The sequence below is a fragment of the Chanodichthys erythropterus genome, chromosome 22, assembly GCF_024489055.1.
Source record: "Chanodichthys erythropterus isolate Z2021 chromosome 22, ASM2448905v1, whole genome shotgun sequence".
Lineage (NCBI taxonomy): Eukaryota > Metazoa > Chordata > Actinopteri > Cypriniformes > Xenocyprididae > Chanodichthys > Chanodichthys erythropterus.
In genome coordinates this window covers 16,000,595-16,022,635 of record NC_090242.1, presented here as the reverse complement: position 1 = coordinate 16,022,635, position 22,041 = coordinate 16,000,595, and the positions used below count along the sequence as shown (strand labels likewise).

The following is a 22,041-nucleotide window of genomic DNA, read 5'->3' as shown; positions in this document are numbered from 1 at the left end:
TAATAGAATCAGTTTTCTTCATTCAAACAATGTGGGATACTGTAGCATCTTTTGAATAACTTTATACACGTCAGTACACTTGATATGTATATAAAACATTCTTACCAATTAAAAAATACATGTACCATTGCATTTCATATAAGCACAAACAACAGTGAAGGATTACGGTATTGTTGTTTTAACATGATGGTACATCAGATAAACAAAACAAATAGACAAAAAAGTGCAAGTATGACTTTAAACAAAAAGATGAATAATTACAGTAATATAAAAATGTATAGCACCAATAAACATTTTATTACTGAATTCTATGCCCTCAGCCTATTGAAGACAAAAATTTAACATCAATCTTGACTGAAAAGATGCTTTATATTGTTTTAATATAGAAAGATTCACATAATGGCCCTGCTATAAACAAAAACAACTTTGGCTAAAAAAAATAAAATGAGAAATCCTGAGTTTGTTGTCATTTTGTCTCTTAACCCAATTCAAGTACTAAGACAATTCAGATTTGAGTAGGTGATCATGTTTTAAATGGGATTTTGTGGATATAAGAGATTATACTGTGCCTCTTACACAACCATCATCATACTGTAGATACTGATAATATTTAAACTAAAAGCAATTAGATAATACAGAGGGTCAGATGCTACAACTAAAAAGCATATTGTATGTATTATAACCAGATAAAAAGTATAAGATCAAAGAAGACTAAATCCATAATAGCCATATTACTGTAAGTGCAGTAAAACCTTCATTATTGCGGTGTAAATTAAGGAAGAAGAGTTTTGTATGAAGATAATAGCTTGAAGTCTGTTTATTGCATAAGGACCACCTTGAGACAGGGCAAAATATGACAAGACAAGAATTTGTCCATAAGACCACACTTCTCATTCTAGGATGGATATGTAATACTAAAGATAACTCTTAGTACTCACCAAAATGACCATGTCCAATAAATAAGACTTTTAAGAGTAAAGTACAATGCACAGCAAAGTCAAGAGGTCATCAGTTGTGAAAAGTAGACTAATACATGTCAGTCCATGTAAAGGAAGTCTTAAAAGACACCCGCAAGAGTTTTCAGATCGGTGAAGGCGTGCGAAACGAGGACCCAGTGAGAGCAGGATCTCCAAACACATTGACGTAAGAAGATTTTAGGAACTGGACATAGTTCTGGAGGCTACGGTTTGTGCTGTCGGACTGCTCCAGTCTGTCCTTGACGTCTTGTAAACGGCTCTGGTACCTCCGTTCGGCCTGTGAGAAAGTTCATGGATGTTTTAAAGAATTTGACAACAATATTTGAAAAATTCACAAATGGAGAAATTTAACTGACCTCCTCTTTGGCTCGTTGCAGCTGGTTCAGCTCAGTTTTTACTCTGCTAAGTTGAGTCTCTAGGTCGACAATTTTGGACTGTGTAACACGCTCTTTAGAGGCTGCTCGCTCCCTGGTCTGGGTGACCTGTTAATCAGCAGGGAATATTCAATGAAACAAACAAAAGCTTTGCAAGATGAAAACAGAGATAATTGAATCCATGAGTTCATGGCAGCTGGGGCCAGACCTGCCGACGAGCATCGTCCAGGGCCTCCTCCAGCTGTCGAGTCAGAATACTGCACTCCCGAGACTTTTCTTCCAGACGCACCTGGTTGCTATGAATAGTCTCTTCACGTTTTGAAATCACCTGGATGAGGTCTCGGTTTTGTGAGTTAGCCTCCTCTAGCTTCCTGTTGACAACATGGAATAAAGCATGTTAAAAAGGAAATGAAAATTTTGTCATTATTTACTCACCCTCATCTTGTTCCAAACCTGTATAACTTTCTTATTCGGAATATAAAAGAAGATTTTGGGAACCACACAACATTGGAACCAAAGAAAGTCATACAGTTTTGGAACGATATGAGTGACAGAACTATCCATTTAAGAGATGAAAATACTTTAAAATGAATGACAGACAATTAACAAGGGATAAAAGGATGAAGTGACAGACCGCTCAAGGCCCTCTGCTTTGTGCTGAAGCTGCTTGTTTTCTTCCAGTACCAACATGTTCTTGTGTCTCAACATCTCTGCCAGACTTCCCTGTTGCTCCACCTACACACAATCCACCAGAGAAAAAAAAAAATCTATCAATAAAAACACTGAAGATCACTAGAAATAAAATTGTCTGTTACAGTTTGTTATTACAATTACTTAATTTTTTGAAGAAATAAAAACCACCAAACATTTTGTGAAATAAAAAAACAACAACTTAAACTGACCATATTCTACCTTTTTGAAGCAACTCATATTGCCCCACTTATGTTAGTAAAGATTTCTTACAACAAAAACGTCATCATTTAGCTATACACAATCATTTTCCACCCCTTTCCTTTCCACTGACTCTTTAGAATCAAACAGGCTCTTCTTGCTACTGTACCTTCAATACTTCTGTCTGTAAATTTTACAACTTCTGTTAGGAATGACTAACCTATTTGCATATGAAATAAGAAACAATGGCCCAGCCAAGTTGCTGAATACTGAATAGCCATTGATATGGTAAATGCAAGCAGTCACATGCAGTGTTGAGGAAAGTAACTTTTATAAGTAATGTTACAATATTGCATTACTCTCCAAAGAAGTAACTTATTACTAGTTACTTTTTATGCAAGATAATCTATTATGTTACTTTTGCCCAGTAAAGCATTCAACAACATAGCCTTCATTTTCTTTTAAAAACAAATTTAGAATATTGTCATATTCTGACCACTTAGAATATTTCATGACCCCTAGAGCTATGTATGCCAAACAAAAGATCTCTGTTTATATTACCTACTGTACAATTATTTTATTGTAAATTGAAAGTTATGCATATTGTTACTTTTTTCTGTTCCCATGCATGCATGTCTAAATGACAACGTTGTGAGAAAGAGAGAAAGTAGTTTAAAGGTGCCATCAAACGTTTTTTTACAAGATGTAATATAAGTCTAAGGTGTCCCCTGAATGTGTCTTTGAAGTTTCAGCTCAAAATACCCCATAGATTTTTTTTAATTAATTATTTTGGGGCATAATTAGAAATGCGCCGATTCAGGCTGCGGCCCCTTTAATTGCTCACGCTCTCCGCCCCTCCCGAGCTCTCGACTCTATTATTGCATAAACAAAGTTCACACAGCTAATATAACCTCCAAAATGGATCTTTACAAAGTGTTCGTCATTCATGCTGCATGCATGCATCAAATCATGTGAGTATAGTATTTATTTGGATGTTTACATTTGATTCTGAATGAATTTGAGGATGTGCTCCATGGCTAACGGCTAATGCTACACTGTTGGAGAGATTTATAAAGAATGAAGTTGTGTTTATGCATTATACAGTCTGCAAGTGTTTAATAATGAAAATAACGAACGCTCTTGTCTCCGTGAATACAGTAAGAAACGATGGTAACTTTAACCACATTTAACAGTACATTAGCAACATGCTAACGAAACATTTAGAAAGACAATTTACAAATATCACTAAAAATATGATATCATGGATCATGTCAGTTATTATTGCTCTATCTGCTTCGCTGTTGTCCTTGCTTTCTTACCTAGTCTGATGATTCAGCTGTGCAAAGATCCAGACGTTAATACTGGCTGCCCTTGTGTAATGCCTTGAACATGAGCTGGCATATGCAAATATTGGGGGCGTACATATTAATGAGCCCGACTGTTACGTAACAGTCGGTGTTATGTTGAGATTCGCCTGTTCTTCGGAGGTCTTTTAAACAAATGAGATTTATATAAGAAGGAGGAAACAATGGAGTTTGAGACTCACTGTATGTCATTTCCATGTACTGAACTCTTGTTATTTAACTATGCCAAGGTAAATTAAATTTTTAATTCTAGGGCAATTAAATGTTTAAGCAAACTAATTAAACCATAAAGTAAAATGCATTACATTTTTAAAAAAGTAACTCAAATATTATGTAAATGTATAAAGTAATGAGTTACTTTACTCGTTACATCTACAAGTAATCTGATTACGCAATGCACATTACATGTAATGCATTACCCCCAACACTGGTCACATGTGCTCATAGTAGTGTTGTTGATACCATGAAGAAATTTTGTAGCTTTTTCTAAGACATTTTTGTTGCACCACCAACAATGTTCTTCCAGTGTTTTTCCTGAAATAGTTGGCCATCTTTTTAATATTAAATGCAAACTACTTTCAAGGACTTATGCTGAACAAACACACCTTTATACGTAGCTCTGAGAGGGAGGTGCTGAGCTCTGCATTTCTTCTCTCTTGCAAGCGCTCTTTCTCGTGAGCTTCCTGCAACTGGTGTTCGGCATGTCTTAGAGCTTCAGGAAGTGGCTCCAGTTCCGCCAGACGACCATGGAGCTGCTTCCTGACCTGCTGGATCTCCTGGTCTAACTCATCTCTTACAGTCTGAGCTGCACTTTCAGCCACCTGCAGGCGTGCAGAGTACTCGTCTGCTTCGGCACGGGTCTTCTGAACCTACGAATTCAAAGAAACAACAGAGTTTATAGACAGACACACACCAAAAACGTACACATACACAGAGTAGAATTAAACAACTGTTTTGTGTTATGGGATGCTGGCTTACGTAAGTAATTTCCAAATTTGGATATATACAATTTAAAAGAACTGTTTTCTATTTTAATATGTTTGAAAATGTACTTTATTCCTGTGATGACAACGCTGAATTTTCAGCATCATTACTCCAATCATAAGGATCACACAATCCTTCAGAAATCATATATATATATATATATAAAATAAAAATAAAATAAATAAATAAAGAGTCTTCTTATATATATATATATATATATATATATATATATATATATATATATATATATATATATATATATATATATATATATATATATAAGAAGACTCTTTATTTTTTTTTTTTTACTTTTATTTTTTGGGGGGATTCTTTGATGATTCGAAAGTTCAAAAGAAAAGCATTTAATTTCTTTCTTTCTTTTTTAAATCTTACCCCACGGTTTACAAAAAAATTAAGCACTAAGAACTGTTTTAAACATTGATAATAATAATAAATGTTTCCTTGAGCAAATCAGCATATTAGAATGATTTCTGAAGGATTATGTGACACTGATGACTGGAGTAATGTTGAAAATTCAGCTTTGCCATCATAAGAATAAATTACATTTTAAAATATACTGAAATAGAAAACAGTTCCTTTAAATTATTTATATTTTTGATCAAATAAATGCAGACATGGTGAGCATAAAAGATTTCTTTCAAAATCTTAATTATTCCAAACTATAATGTAGTACCTGAAATGCATCATCTTAAGCAATGAGTTTGTTAAGAGTTTGAGGATCACACCTGGACTTTATAGCTGTCCACCAAGCTCTCATACTGTTTCACGGAAACTTTGACCTGCTGGACCTCAGACTGGGACAATGTCAACTTCTCTTCCAAGGCAGACAAAGTGGCCTGCACAAGAACAACAATTCAGCTTTCATTTGTCATATTCATTATAAAGGCATGAGGACAACTGAGTAATTATGGGTAAAATGAGACTGGCAATCAATTGAAAAAAAAAGAAGAACAAATCAGAGATTTGTACATACGGCTGCAAATGGACAAACCTTAAGGCTCTGGTTCTCCAGGCGTATAGTAGTGCTCTCGGCATTGAGCTCATGAAGGCGATCTAAGAGTCCTTCTCTCTCAGTTCGGGCTTTCTCTTCCTGCCCATGCAACTGTTCTGTCAGGTCTGTAATACGGCTAAAAGAACACAAGAATAGTTTGTGTGGCTTTTTACATTGTTTACAATTATTCATAATTAGGATTTGCATAATCATACAAGGGACACAAATCCCTGCTGACCTGTTCAACAATGTGATCTCCATCTCTAGCTGTCCTTTGTCCTTCATCTCTTTTGAGTGGCGACTGCTCCAGTTCTCTGCAGCTGACACAGCATCTGCCAACTGTGCTTCCTGAGAAAAGATAAATGATTTCATATTTTTATATTATATATTGGCATAGAAAAACAAGACAATCTACAATAACTTTTAAAAGTTTGGGGTCAGTGAGTTTTTTTGTTTTGGAACAAAGTCTCTTTTGCTCACTAAGGATGCATTTATTTGATCGAAAATACAGTAAAAATTGTAATATTGAGAAATATTACAATAGAATTATTTTCATTTCTGAGATAGCAAAGCTGTATTTTCAGCATCATTACTCCAGTCTTCAGTGTCACATGATCCTTCATAAATCATTCTTATTCGCTGATTTGCTCAAGAACCATTTTGTATGATAAATGTTGAAAACAGTTGTGCTGCTTAATATTTTTGTGGAAACCATGATACATATCTATTTTAAAGATGATTTTTAATAGAAAGTTCAAATTTATTTCAAATAAAATCTTATAAATATTATAATCTTAAATCTTAAAATATTATAAATTTCCCTTTTGATTAATTTAGTGCATACTTGTTAAATAAAAGTATTCATTTCTTTAAAAATTCTTCCATTTCCAGAGTAACAAATTAATCAGAAGTAATGTCAGATGCCATAGTTTTCTGCAGGATACCACTGCAAATTGTAATTTTAAAAACCTGGAAGCAGTATGAATTAAGCTCACTCCACTCACTATCTCCATGAGCTGGGCGCTGAGCTGTCCCACAGTGTCTTCACTGCGCTGGGCCCGCTGTTTCTGTGCCCTCGTGGCTTTCTTTAGGGCCTCCTTGTCAGCCTCCGCTTGCTGCCTGAGGTCTCGCAACTGATTCTGCAGGTGATCTACCTCCCCCTGCTGCTGGCTGATGGATCGCTCTAGATTCTGAACCAATTGGATTTTATACATTTTATATATTATTTATTCTTATATTCATTATATATATGAAGACAATATCTGAAATCATCTAGACATGTCTTGTAGAATAAACACTATAAATTAAGACAGTGGTAGATGTTGCTTAAATACTAATGATGCTGTATGCATTACCCTGATCTGAACATTAAGGCGGCTATTCTCTGATTCTTTATTGCGGAGCTGACCCTGAAGATGTGCTCGGGTGGACTCCAAAACTTTGGACAGTTCACTGGTGGTCTTTGCACTCTCCTGTTACAATGGGAAATGATAAGGGCTCGCAAATTGAATTGAATTTCCTTATTGTCATTGTATGCGTAGAATATAGTTTACCTTTTCGCTCTCTAACAAGGAAGTGAGCTGGTTAACCTCTCTCTCTTTGTCTTGAAGCTTCGCAAGAATACGCTGGAAGACAGAAAGGAGATCAGTGTTAAAACTAAGAAATCAAAAACAGAGCAGAAATAGGGGTATGATGAGACCTTGTGCCACGACATTAAAATGTGATGAGATTTCTCATTGAGGTGAAAAGCGGTCTCGAGATATTGCCATGACAGAGTGTGATGGTGAAATTAGGATAATTCAGTTGGATAACGGTCGCTTCAATCCCATCCAGCTCATCCAACACGAGTTGCAGAGTCATACGTAGTGCAGCAGGAATCAGAGTTCACTGATCAGGTGACGAGACGAAGTGATGAGATGACTGACAAGACCATGGTGGAAGATTCATTGCACAACAGAGCCTAAGAGTCTGACAAATGTCTTATCTTGTAGAATGTGCGCTCGGCACCGCCACTCCCAATTCAAGTACGTGCGTTCGCGAAATCAAAAGTAAAATGCGAATGCACATTCAAATGAGATTTCAATACCCTGCATTTTTAAAGCAGCTCCCTGATGCATGCAAATATCTCCCAAAATGAAAGCTATCTTGTGTGGCTGTGTAGTTCTAACCATCTCTCAGCTCTGTATCAGTTTGAGTATTGAGAGAGTTCTTTGTTATGGTTGCTCATATTGTTTGCACTTAATACGATTAAGAGAAAACATACATTTTTCTTTATTTCTATGATCAATTTGTGAAAAGGAGTTCAGTTAAGAGATGGTCAAAAGTTGTTGAAACTCACAAATCATGTACAATTCTAAGGTCTGAAGAGACTCGTATGAAATCATACAGGAGAGAAGCCAGTCAGTTGAGTTTGTGGCAAAACCTTTTACAGAGCTGCATATGATAATTCAAACTCAAAATGTCTAATTGAAATGACATTAATTACAAGATGATTGGTTAAACAATTTCAAATGCAAATGTTCTCGTGAACTCAATCTTGTGTCTTGTTTCATGAGCTAACTGTCTCGTCACCAGGGTTGCCAGGTTTTCACAACAAAACTAGCCCAATCGCATTTCTGGAGGGGCTCCCCTGGTAAAATTTGCATTCCAGGGGCTAAATATCAGGTTATTTTGGGTTGATTCAACCCGCGGATATAAAAAAACCACCCGTGGCAACAGTGTAAAAGTAGCCCAATTCCACTGGAAAACCGCAGACTTGGCAACACTGCTCATCACACTCCTACGCAACATACTCTAAGCAAACACAACACCAACCGAATTGTCTTCTTCCACATCAGAAAGTCTTTTCAGAAGTGTGTCTTTCTGCTCCAAGAGTCTTTGTGACTCCATCTGTTACAAAAAAGTAGTAAAGAAAAGGTCAATAAACTTTACTGTTATTTGTACAGAGAAATGTAATTGTCAAATAATAACATACTTTGAATTTACTTGTTTGAGGCAAAGCCGTACCTCTCGACTATGTTGTTCTCTCAGAAGATGTCTTAGTGCTCTGTTAGTGCTCTCAAAAGTCTCCAGTTTCTGCAGCAAGAGCTCTTTCTGTCGGGTCAAGAGTGTTGAGTCTGATCCTGACATCCTTTTCTCCTGTACAAATATATAAACTAAATATTTTTAAAGCATATCTGATATTGTGCATGATACTGTACAATATGTTTCAAAATGGTTTCTGTAGAGAAACTGTTCTGAAAGGTGCATTTTGCTCACACTCACACTCCTGGACATATGGCTGACTGTTTCACGGAGGGCCGACACCTGCTTGGCGGCTGCACTGCTGTCCATCTCTGCCTCCAGCAGCTTTCTGAGTAGAACATCTTTGTCTAGCTGCATACTGTCCCTTTCTAGTCTAGACCAGAAGAAATGGTTCAAATTATATTAGAAAGCTGTTATAAGTAACAACAAAATGTTTAAACGGCAATGTTTTCAACCTACCTCCCAAAGTCATTTTCCACCAGCATCTTCTCCATGGACACCCGTAGGCGGGAGTTCTCCTGCTCGGTGGCCTCCAGCTCCCGGGCGACCTCTGCAAGCTCCTCCTCTTGCTCAGCAATGACACGCTGCGATGCACTCAACCTCTCCGACTGACGCTCAAGCAGCTGTTCCTTCTTGCGAAGCTCTACCTGCAAACACAAACACCACCATCTGCTTTTTTGTTTTGTTTGCGTGGGTCTTTGAATGATTCAATGACAAATGCATTTTTAAAAGTCACTTGTCGCCACCTGGTGGCGTAACAATAAAATCCATACAATTGCTTTTAAAGCACCAAGTTACCTTCATAAAGTGATTTACTCGTATGCTTCCATAGACATCAGTGTTTATATCTGAATTTTAAACTTTTATCCCAGTACTTCTGTGATAATATGAATATTTGTAAGACAGAAATAACAATACTGCGTGGTTGAAAAGACTTTTTCATACTTATACATGACATGTACATGACAACTGCTCTCTAGCTCAGCGGCAGCGCCAACGCAGATCTGATCCGGTGTGATTTTGTCAAAGTTTTAATAGACACTAATGGCGAATCAATTTCATTTCAGAATGAGATTACGTGGGTGTTTGAATCAAGATTGCAATCTTATAACGATTAATCGTGCAGCTCTAATTTACATACACACACACACACACAAAACCAATCAATAGTTTGGGGTCAGAGGTCAAGATTTTTCTGAAAGAAATTAATACTTTTATTCTGCAAGGCCAGATTAAATTGATCAAAAGTGAAAGACACATAATGTTACAAAGGATTTCTATTCCAAATAAATCATCTTCTTTTGAACTTTCTTTTCAACAAAGAATCTATAAAAATAAATAAAATAATAAAACAAATCACAAAAATACTAAGCTGCAAAAAAATGTACAAATAAAATAAAAGAAAATGTATATTGAGCACCAAATCAGCATATTAGAATAATTTCTGGAGGATCATGTGACAATGAAGACTGGAGTAATGATGCTAAAAATTCAGCTTTACCATAACAGGAATAAATTACTTTTGAAAGTATATAAAAACAAACCATTTATTTTAAATTGCAATAATATTTCACAATATTACTGTTTTACTGTATTTTTTATCAAAAAAATGCAGCCTTGGCTGCCATTAGAGACTTCTTTCAAAAACATTAAAAATCTTACCAACCCCAAACTGTACGGTAATTCAGGTAATAGTGTGTTTCTAAATTCTGAATGAATATTTCCCAGTATATAATGTAAATGTTTTCTGTCAAAAAGAAAAGAATGACAAACAAATTCTCCATTTTTCCAATCTCTCTATTCTCACCTCATTTTTCAGAGAGCTGACCTCTGTCATCAGGTTGTCGATCTTCCTCTCGTACTGATTGATGCGTCCATGCAGTGCTTCTTCCTCATCCGTGGAAAGATCTTCAATTCGGAGAGGAGACTGGGAGCGTTCAGGTTCCTGTGGAGGCGTTATCTCTAGACGATGACTTGGTCCCTAAAATACATAAACATTATAACATCATAACATGATTATAATAAATATTTTAAATGAATTGTGCACAAGCACAAATGGGAATGTATATGTAATATTTGACTGACCTCCCACTTATATGAGGCCTCTCGAGTTGAGACCTTGCCAGGTGGAATCCATGGGACCCTCGTCTTTACCTTAGCAGTAGGATGCAAGCCACTTTTTGTCTTAACCTGGAACATAAAAGCCATAGAAGGTGCATGATGGGTCTTATGGAACTTTGAATGCTTTCTCAGTTGTACACCTCTTTGGACTTGTGTTATAATAATAATTACTATAAATTGAAGTGTATTTTGAGGATGAGTATCAATGATGACACTTTGATGATACCTGGGCTGTCTTGGTAGGGCTGCATTTTGTGCTCTTCTTCACATGTACGTGCACAGGTGTGGTCTCGTTCACATGCACATGCAGAGGTGGGGAGGAGGAGCGTGTTCTTGATTTTTTCTGCATAAAAAAAGATAAATAACAATAATAAGGCAACATACAATCCTGAACATCAAGTCAACTATCTATATGTATGAAAAGCATAGTTGTAATTAACTTACATGCCAGATTTAATCATATATTAATCAAGAGGCTGCATGTAATATTTGTACTTTTAAAAATGCATGTTAAATAAACAAAATGTACAAATATATATAGACTATATATTGTAAAATAAAAAAAATAAAAAAGCTTAAATAAAAAATGTATCCTTAAATTCATTGGGTCTTTGTTTATGGATCAGGAACATATGGTTGAAGTATCATTGTTCATGTTATCATGTTTCAGAGTACAGTACTCAAGACTATCAGACTACCACAACAGACCCTCTTACAACAATGACTGACATCTGGCTTAATGTAAAGATGACAGCAAATTCAATATAGTATCTGTATGTACATAACCATACAGCACCATCAATGGATTCAGAAGTGAATGAACGCCACATATAACACTGAGCTGAAAACTGACAGGCAATGTAAGTTACCTGATGAGGAAGCAGAAGCTAGCTATAAAACTATAGCTATAGAAACAATGACAGAGAAACAGAAATGATATTGAAATCATGAATAAAGCTGCAAATACAGCAGGATAACTGTCCATACATCGGGAGAACTATAGTTTGAAGATGTCTACAATACAAAGTCATTAAAGCATGAAGTAAAAACGTATTTATTTGCAAACCATCTTACCATGCGAAACTACAAACATTCAAACGTCGATATGGGTAAAATGTACATAAAAATAGTTGCGAACTACTTCAGTTTTCTTGTCATCCTAGAGTCTCCAAAAAATTTTCCGGTGGGTAATCAGTCTCTCATTTGATTGGCTGATTCAAAAGGTTTCGTAGCCAGTGCGTGATCGTGATTGGAGGAAATCGCCTGACCTTGCTCAACTTTATGTAGTAAGCTTTCTATAGCAACGGTGTCCCTAGAAACCAAGCCCAACAAAGGCCCAAGCTACAGTTGTTGTCAAGGATAACAAGGATACCATTCCCATGATCATCTTTGGCGACCAGACAGTAAACTACAAACATGTACTGGAAGCGCTATCTATTATTTTGTTTCAGTGTCCGTTAATAAACCGACGCTGGAGAGCTCACAACAGCAGCAACATGAGAAAACGAGAATTAGCCTGGAAGTGGCCCAATGTCTGTGAGAGTTGGCTTTCAAAATAAAAGCGTTGAAAATAGGAAGAGGAATGGTTTATAATATTTATTATTTATTTTATTTTTAGATGCAAAATGAAAGCTGATTGATATTGTTTAAAGGAATATATGTTTAAATAAAATAGCAAAACCAAAGTGAAAGTTAAAATCCACAGTAAAACATATCAGTAAAACAAACTGTTCCTAAAAGATCTAGGTATCGTTCAGTGTTGTTGTTGTTTTTTTCTTTTCTTTTGACTATATAATGTTTTCCGCAATATAATTAGCGCTCATTTCGCATTATTGGAATGAACGTAATCAAGGATTTCTGCAGACCGCTGAAGAGAACTTGACAGTAGATTGTTTCAAAATAAAAGTCAAGCATTATTTTTAATTTTTTTTATTTTGCACCTGTCTTTCAAAGTTTCATAAAAGCTGAAAAATGCAAAAAAAAAAAAAAAAAACAAAACAAAACAAAAAAAAAACACACACAAAAAAGAAAACAACAAAACCCGCAACGTTATCATTTTGCCATTCTTATATTATGCGCAACTAAAAAAAATAAAAATAAACAATAGTATATAAAAATAGCAACATCGACATCTGCCATTCTTACCTGACGCGCAAATATAAAATAAAACCATAGTATTTAACCACAATAAAACTAAATATTGAATTTATAAATAATAATAAACTATAAAAGTAGCACTTGTCTCAATACCAACATTTGCACGATTGTTATATTTAATTTGCCATTAATCCAAAGCTTTGCTGTGTTGCTTTTGATCTGCAAATCAACCTTATCTTACAGTAGCTGTGATGTTTGTCAATGCTGCGATCAAATCGATCGAGCTCATTAATTATTCAGCTCCTCGTCAGTTTGTGAGGGGTTCCGGACCCGGAAGTCAGATGTTGCTGTTGAGTCACCCCTGACTGGTAACAGCCAGATAGCGGAAAACAACTAGAGATGATGCTGGAGAGCTCGGCATCTTTGAACCGAACCAGAGAGTGAATAAATGCGGGTTTCAATTAGGATATCGCCTTGAGCATTTGTGCTTCACTTTACAAGACTGACGTTTTATCAAAATGATGGAAGAAATTGATCGATTTCAAGTGCCACCAGTGAATCCAGAGATGAAGCTGCTGGTAAGTGCCACTCTCTCACTACATGGAGAATAACAACCTTTACATGTCGTGGTAAATGACACTGTGTAAAGACAGTAATTCTGTATTATCTAACTTAACCTATCCCACAAACGCCGGTGCGTTACCAGATGTCATCCAAAGCATCGGTTATTTAAACCGACATATGGAATTGTCTAGAATAGATTAATACTATTGACATTGACTCAGTCAGTAAACAGAGTATGTCCCGGCCTTTAATGAGACAAAATAAATAATCTCGCATTATAAATTAAATCTGTGATATTGTTTTATCTGACAGGAATGCCTGTTTGTCCAATTCGTGAACGTATTGTTCTTTTGAATCGGATCTTTTAATTGAAGCGGTCTGCGCTGTTCGGTCACGAATCGGATTGAATCGGTTCGACTCACTATGAATTGGACCTGTAAAGTCGGTTTGGTTCAGGTTAATCTCTTTTGGTAAGATTCATAATGTGCTGAGAACTAATTGATTAAGTGTATACTTGTATCACTTCTGTGATTAAGTTAGTTACTTTACAAAGCTGAACAGTACAAAAATGTTCTACTGGAAGGTTCTTTTTGTGCCTCATTGGAATGTGAGGGACCACGCGACGGTTCCACACGTCATGATGACGCAAACCAGTTGCCAGGGTTGGGGTAGCCAAATGCATTACAAGTAACGTGAGTTATGTAATCAGATTACTTTTCAAGTAACCTTTAAATTAATGCATTACTTTAAAATTCACAGCAAAATTTCTTAGTTACTTTTTCATATCAATTAAGTAGTGCAAGTTAGGCTACTTTGTTTTTTCATTTATTGCCCGACACCTCTCCTGTCCCCATGTTGAGAGAAATTGGGAGTAAAATGTTGTGGCATTGTGTGCACTGTGTAAACAGGATGGTTACTGTAGTTCTAGACTAAATGTGTAACACTTTACAATAAGATTCATTAGTTAACATGAACTAATAATGAACTGCACTTTTATTTAGCAGCATTTATTAATCTTTGTTAATTTCAACATTTACTAATACATCTTGTTAACATTAGTTACTTCCCTGTGAACTAACATGAACAAACAATGCACAATTGTATTTTCATTAACTAATGTTAACGAAGATTATAAAAACAACAAATGCATTGCTTGTGGTTAGTTCTTGTTAATTCATTAACTAATATTTAACTAATGAACCTTATTGTAAAGTGTTACCAGCATGCATTTACTCATCTTACTTGCACAAAAACAGATTCAGTATTCCTCAAAATTAAAAAAAAAAAGAGTGAAATGCAAATTCTGCACAATACTAAACAAACCTGCAGTAATTAAATATGTTAAATAACTCAAATATACTTTATGTAGGCTAACTAATTTCACTGTCTCAATGACTTTGCTGCTGACCTTTGATCCAAGTCAACCATACATATAAGCAAAAATGACTAGATAATATTTTTTTTTTTTTTTTTTATATTGCTGAAGTAAAAGCTTTGAACTTTCTTCTCCTGCATCATTTCACTTTTTTGTGAAAAGGACCTTTCATTTGGCAAAATCAACAAGCAAACAGCTGTTATAAACACATTTATTTACAATTAAGTATGTTTTCATTCAGTTAGTAGCCTGTATTTTCTGGGTAGACTCCGGACTGAAATGTGCACCTTAGAATATGCTGGATTGGTGCAATACGGCCTGGAGTGATATTGTCATTCGTTTTTTCATTGGCGCCCCACTATTCCCAAAGAGCTGAAGACCCAGCTGTTACCCTATACAACAAACTGTGCTTTCTCATGCTAATTCATTCTTCTGTGGGCAGAAAAGGACAGGCCCACTGCAAAATGGGACCAGCTTTTCAAAGAACAATGCTTATTCCTTTTAGGAATATACTAGTTATTGGCTTTCTGATTTCATCACACCTTTAAAATGTCTTGTCTATACATAGATGAAGATGACATTCTATTAGGCCTCAAAAATGAGTAGGGGAAAAAAACAAGAAGCACTAATTTTAATTTCAGAATGCCATGGTGTTAGATAAAAGCAGGTCAGTAATAACAGGAAGCTGCCACAGTCCTTGCATGCCGTTTCTGATGACTATGATTTTGCCAAGTAGTGCATTTTCCTGGATCTTTTATTAGTCCAAGAACAACATTCCTGTCAAACTAACAGGGATAGTCCACACAAAAATGTAAAATCTCATCATTTATTCACCCTTATGCCATTTAAAACTTGTAAAAGTTTCTTCATTTCTTCTTCAAAAGAAGATAGTTTGAAGAATGTTAGAAACCAAGAAGTTTTGGTTCCCGTTGACTTTCATTGTATTTTTTGTCCTCACAATGGAACTCAGTGGGAATTGAAACTGTTTAGTTACCTACATTCTTCAAAATATCATCTTTCATGTTCCACAGAAGAAAGTCATACAGCAAGAATGACATGAGGGTGAGTAAATAATGAAAATAAATGTTCATGTTTGGGTGGACTTTCCCTTTAAATGAGTGGGATATACATATTTAATATACATATCATGTATTTAATTTCTTTAGGCATTTGCTTATCCGTTCTATATGGGACATTACAACCGCCAGCATCTGTTAGTCACCTTATGGATCAAGCTTTGCTGTGATTGGTCCCAAGTACATCTTGTCATATAATCCCACCAATCCTTTTTATCACTTCAGCCGTGTCAGCATTCGCTCATCTTTGTCTCCTTCATCAACCTGGATCACCAAAATGCCAATAAGATCTTGGTCTTCACATTATAAGATCCCACATGACATCATTAATCTATGTTTTCCTGAAGTTAAAAGTTGACCTTCTCATTTACACCCATTTTGAAGTCCTTGAAGACAAATGTTAGTCCTTGTGATAGATTTAATCTTGTTTTTGATGTGTTTCTATGGATTTGTGAGTCTTGCATTGCTCTAGATCAATGACTCATTTAATGGTTTCAGTAATTTCTATAGATTTCTGATCACTTTAATCTTGTGACAACATTCTAAATCAGGTTTAAAACACGAGAACACAGATTAGGTTTGCATCAGATATGACTCTGTAGTGCTCTGAGGCATCACTCCTCTTGGTTTTCTCTAGCAGATGTTGCATAAATTTCCCGGGCAGTTGTACATGTAGCTGGTGGAATATGTGTGACTTTGATGTTGTGCTTTGTGGTGTTGCTCTGAGAGTTGTGTAGCCTGTGTAGCCTAACAAAGGCTGTCTGGAAAGCTCAATACATCAGCTTACTCAACAGAGTCCTTTGTAGACCACAAAGTCCAAAGACAGATAGTGTTTTTTAATTAACGCTGACGTGAAGCATTACACCCCTGCTTTGAAGGTGTTGTGTTCTGATGCTGGAAAATATGATAATTCTATAGTGGTCCAGCAACAGCTTCATATCGAGATGAATGACAATGTACTTTATACCCAGCATATGATTACATGCTTCAGGAGTTTGATGGTATCCTGCTGCGCTATTACCCACAATCCCCCGCTGGTCTCTTTAGCTGGTGCTGGGCTTAGAGGGTTTGTGAGAACCCTGCCAGGCCTACAGCTGGCACTATGCCACCGCTGAGCCAGTGAGCAAAGGTTTCCTTCAGCAACAAGACTGCTTCCTCCATGTTTGGTAAGCAAATTGGTTTCTTTATGATATGGCTCTTTTTTTAACATCCAGTGATCCCTTCAAAGGTTTTAGCATCATTTAGTCACTGTTAACATGAGGTTATGGTGGTCATGTTGATCCAGCCATTTCATACTACCTTTAAGTAGTATGTGATAAGTGGTTAGTGGAAAAGTTCAGAAATAGTGTGAAAAATATATATTTTTTTGTGTTATTTTTGTATTCTTTATATACTATTATAGTATTTATATAGGCCACATACACACTGTAAGTTTTAGGAGTGAATCCCCTAAATTATCATTACATGTGTGTACGGAACACGACTCACTCTCGAAAATGTGATGATTGACAGCTTGGAAACCATAGCGACTTTCTAGCGTCTCTCTTCTTTGGTATACGTTATCGTAATATTAAAGAGTAATAATAAAGGTGCCCAAGAATGCTTTTTCACAAGATGTAATATAAGTCTAAGGTGTCCCCTGAATGTGTCTGTGAAGTTTCAGCTCAAAATACCCCATAGATTTTTTTAAATTAATTTTTTAACTGCCTATTTTGGGGCATCATTAACAATGCACTGATTTAGCAGCGCGCCGCCCCCTTAAATCGCGTGCTCCCTGCCACACGAGGTGTCGACTATATTATAGCCTGATTACTGCGCATTTACAAAGTTCACACAGCTAATATAACCCTCAAATGGATCTTTACAAGATGTTCGTCATACATGCTGTATGCATGCTTCGAATTATGTGAGTAAAGTATTTATTTGGATGTTAAAGTTTTATTCTGAATGAATTTGAGGCTGTCCTTTGTGGCTAACGGCTAATGCTACACTGTTGGAGAGATTTATAAAGAATGAAGTTATGTTTATGCATTATACAGACCGCAAGTGTTTAAAAATGAAAATAGCGACAGCTCTTGTCTCCGTGAATACAGTAAGAAACAATGGTAACTTTAACCACATTTAACAGTACATTAGCAACATGCTAACGAAACATTTAGAAAGACAATTTACAAATATCAGTAATATCATGCTATCATGGATTATGTCAGTTATTATTGCTCCATCTGCCATTTTTCGCTGTTGTCCTTGCTTGCTTACCTAGTTCAGCTGTGCACAGATCCAGACGTTAATACTGGCTTGTGTAATCCCTTGAACATGGGCTGGCATTATGCAAATATTGGGGCGTACACCCCGACTGTTACGTAACAGTCGGTGTTATGTTGAGATTCGTCTGTTCTTCAGAGGTCGTTTAAACAAATGAGATTTATTTAAGAAGGAGGAAACAATGGAGTTTGAGACTCAATGTATGTCTTTTCTATGTACTGAACTCTTGTTATTTAACTATGCCAAGGTAAGTTCAATTTTTGAATCTAGGGCACCTTTAAAGTGACAACTCTCGTTATTTTCAGCAATTTAACTAAACACACTAACACAGTCGACGGAGGCGTCATATTTTGTTCATGCTTGTATAGACAGTTTCACACAGCGCTCTGCACTCATTCATGGTCACTCATTATAAGCGTTTTTGGGCTTGTTGTTTAAGCTCGTCTCATAAAGCAAACTGGTTTATGGAGTTATTAAAGTGAGCAGACATGAATCGCGATTTTCAGCATATAGCATTTGGATAGGCTTGAGCTCTCCCTGTGATTCGCCGCGCATACTAGAGAGACAAACGTAAAGGTCATTAACAACTAGTTGTTCAGTTCGGTTCCGTACACACTGCATAGAATTTCTGTAAATGCGGTTGTCACTACCTGTATTTTTCGGGAGTTAATACGGTTGTAGAATGCGGTTGTCACTCCCGTATTTTACTGAACTGTGTGTGTACAGAACGAGATTAAGCACTAAAAGGTGAACTGACAACCGAATTTAGCTGCAGTGTGTACGTGGCCATAGTAGTGTTGCCAAAAGTACCGACTTCAATACCAAGTTGATACTGAGATTTTAAAAATGTGAAAAAATAAACACCTCTGATTGGCCATTGTGTTCATGCTCTCAACAGATAGATCTCGGATCGGCTACAATGATCAACGCTTAAAAAACATGTTGTAAATAGACATCAATGAAGCTCTCACCGAGCGCTTACACAGATACACACGGGAGTGTTTGAAAGCAGGAGTCTATCATTGGATGCCTACTTTCAAAAGCTCCTGCTCCCGCTTTCAAAACGCTTTCAAATTCAAACACTTGCATGTGCTTTCAAATGCTCCTGTGCGTTGATCGTTGTAGCCAATCACAGACATATATGTTGAGCATGTGAACACAATGGCCAATCAGAGGTGTTTATGAATCCGCTCAAACTGAAAATTTCAGTATCGACTTGGGCTTGGTATCGAAGTCAGTACTTTTGACAACAATATTTTATAGTATGCATTTATAATTTTTTTCAGTTTAATTTTAATTTGTTTTATAGTAAAAGGCTATATAGAAATATTTAGTAACTGTAGTATTTTTAATTTCTAATGTATATATGTATGTAAATTGTAACTATATTTTATTTAAAAATACACAATGATGGCCTAAAGAGTCTCAAGTGGCCACATGGGCCACATCCAGTGAAGGCAGGCTTTCTGAGGTCACAATAGGCGCTCTGTTGGCAGAGGTGGCTTGGGTGTGCTCTCAACATTTCCTTCAACAAGCTCCCTCTGTTCTGTCTCTTCCAGTCCCTGGTGATGTCACAGGGCACTCAGACCCTACATATTAAAGGCTCAAGCAACAAAACATGTCTGGTGTCATGCAAGCCAGCTATGCAGGAAGTACCAGTCGGTTACTATGACTGCTAGAATCTCCCTCCTTTCATCCGTCTCTCATCCGAGCAGCTGTGCAGAAAGAAGGCTGTGGAGAAGGGAGGGTGTGGCTCAGACTTTAGTAGTAATGAAGGCTTGTAAATTTTACATTGTACAGATAAAACATATTCATCATCAGTCTGTCTGACTTTACAGTGTTGCTTTTAAGTTTGTGAACCCCTTGCAGAATCTGCAAAATGTTTATTATTTTACCAAAATAAGATGGATCATACATTTTTTTAATTTAATACTGTCCTGAATAAGATATTTTACATAAACGATGTTTACATATAGTCCACAATACACACACAAAAAAAAGCTGAATTTATAAAAATAACCCCACTCAAAAGTTTACATACCCTTGATTCTTAAAGGGTTAGTTCATCAAAAAAATAATTACTCACCCTCATGTCGTTCCACATCTGTAAGACCTCCGTTCATCTTAAGAACACAAATTAAGATATTTTTGATAAAATCCGATGGCTCAGTGAGGCCTGCATTGCCAGCAAGACAATTTACACTTTCAAATGCCCAGAAAGCTACTAAAGACATATTTGACTTATTGTGACAACAGTGATTCAACCTTAATGTTATGACGTGACGAGAATAATTTTTGTGCACCAAAAAACAAAATAACGACTTTATTCAACAATATCTAGTGATGGGCGATTTCAAAACACTGCTTCACAAAGCTTTACAAGTCTTTTGTTTAGAATCAGTGGTTCGGAGCGTGTATCAAACTGCCGAAGTCATGTGATTTCAGTAAACGAGGCTTCGTTACGTCATACGTGTTTCGAAGCGCTTCGAAATTTCAGTGGTTCATGTGATTTAGGCAGTTTGATACACGCTCCGAACCACTGATTCAAAACAAAAGATTCGTAAAGCTCTGAAGCTTCATGAAGCAGTGTTTTGAAATCGCCCATCACTAGATATTGTTGAATAAAGTCATTATTTTGTTTTTTGGTGCGCAAAAAGTATTCTCGTCACTTCATAACATTAAGGTTGAACCACTGTAGTCACAGGAACTGTTTTAAATACGTCTTTAGTACCTTTCTGGGCGCTGAAAGTGTTAATTATCTTGCTGGCAATGGAGGCCTCACTGATCTATCAGATTTTATCAAAAATATCCTGATGTCTTACAGGTGTGAAACACCATGAGGGTGAGTAATTAATGACAGAATTTTCATTTTTGAGTGAACTAACCCTTTAATACTGTGTGTGGTTACCTGGATGATCCATGACTGTTTTTTTGTTTTGTGATTGATGTTCATGAGTCCCTTGTTTGTCCTGAACAGTTATACTGCCCAACGTTATTCATAAATATCCCCCCAGATCCTGCAAATTCTTTGATTTTCCAGCATCTTTTGCATATTTGAACCCTTTACAATAGTGACTGTATGATTTTGAGATTCATATTCATATGATAATGAGGGCAATTGTTTGTAATGTAATGTTGTAAGAAGTTTAATTGTATTTTGTCTTTTTTAGTTTAATTACATTTTTTTGCCACAACTAAATAGCCTGAAATATTAGTTTAACATTAATTTAATCATTATTTTGGTAGGATCCAGATTTATTCATGATTGTTTGTTTACACAGTACATTGGGAGTTTTCGACTGCACAGGCCCTACATATATCTCTAGTCTCAGAATCAATAAGTCGTTGGAGCATAGCTGTGAAAGCAAATCTGAGACCTTTTAAGAGAGATTGGTGTTAAAATGGCCCATTCCAGTGACAGCACGGTGACATTGTGCTGACTCGTGTTATTATTTACCAATAGAATCAACACTCTTTATCCACCTTCTGCTTCACCAGATACCATTATTTACAACCAATCCGATTTTGCTGTCTGTTATTCATCAGCACACTGAGCATGCTTGGAATGGATGAAGTTTTGCATCAGAGAGAGCCCTTCTTCTGTACATCGTTTCAGATTTGGATGTGTTTTCTAGATTTACACTTTGAACTTATATTGAAAATCCATTTGTTGGTCACTTTTGGAAATGTGTAGTTTTGCTCATTGCTAATTACTAGCGTCTGCCCTTGGGAATGTGGTGTTGTATCTGATTGTGTAGGATTGTGTTTTTGTCTCCAGGATCCTGCAGCAACGTCCAGTTTAGAGGCTGAAACAGGAACGAGAGAACCAGAGTCAGTCGCTATCAACTACAAGCCCTCCCCGCTGCAAGTGAAGATAGGTAAGCCACTTTCTCATTCATCCAGTGATTTCACTAAGA

The 22,041-nt window shown here is 36.3% G+C and overlaps 2 protein-coding genes across 8 annotated transcripts in view; one reads left to right on the top strand and one right to left on the bottom strand.

Moving 5' to 3' along the window:
• Positions 1 to 12: 12 nt before the first annotated feature.
• On the bottom strand, positions 13 to 12,247 carry odf2a (outer dense fiber of sperm tails 2a). 4 transcript variants are annotated; one of them, XM_067375562.1, is made up of 19 exons: positions 11,822 to 12,247; positions 10,974 to 11,090; positions 10,712 to 10,816; positions 10,434 to 10,607; positions 9,086 to 9,273; positions 8,861 to 8,999; positions 8,609 to 8,740; positions 8,417 to 8,491; positions 7,156 to 7,227; positions 6,958 to 7,074; positions 6,607 to 6,792; positions 5,841 to 5,950; positions 5,603 to 5,738; positions 5,337 to 5,447; positions 4,212 to 4,475; positions 1,986 to 2,086; positions 1,560 to 1,722; positions 1,334 to 1,459; positions 13 to 1,254 (listed from the first exon to the last, which is right to left on the bottom strand). In XM_067375562.1, exons 1-19 carry the CDS (start codon positions 11,822 to 11,824, stop codon positions 1,081 to 1,083), a joined length of 2,493 nt encoding a protein of 830 aa, XP_067231663.1. In that variant the 5' UTR covers positions 11,825 to 12,247; the 3' UTR covers positions 13 to 1,080. The 4 variants fall into 4 exon arrangements, with proteins under 4 accessions (XP_067231663.1, XP_067231662.1, XP_067231665.1 ...); XM_067375561.1 differs by lacking the exon at positions 11,822 to 12,247 and having other exon boundaries at positions 10,974 to 11,096; XM_067375564.1 differs by lacking the exon at positions 11,822 to 12,247 and having other exon boundaries at positions 1,334 to 1,450; positions 10,974 to 11,096.
• Positions 12,248 to 13,204: 957 nt separating this feature from the next.
• Positions 13,205 to 22,041, top strand: part of fam219aa (family with sequence similarity 219 member Aa) — a 32,238-nt gene continuing 23,401 nt past the window's right edge. For all 4 annotated transcript variants that reach the window (XM_067374989.1, XM_067374990.1, XM_067374987.1 and 1 more), the window contains exons 1-2: positions 13,205 to 13,422; positions 21,903 to 22,002. In XM_067374989.1, coding sequence (XP_067231090.1) covers positions 13,363 to 13,422; positions 21,903 to 22,002 — 160 coding nt within the window. In that variant the 5' untranslated portion in view covers positions 13,205 to 13,362. The remainder of the gene's footprint in view (positions 13,423 to 21,902; positions 22,003 to 22,041) is intronic.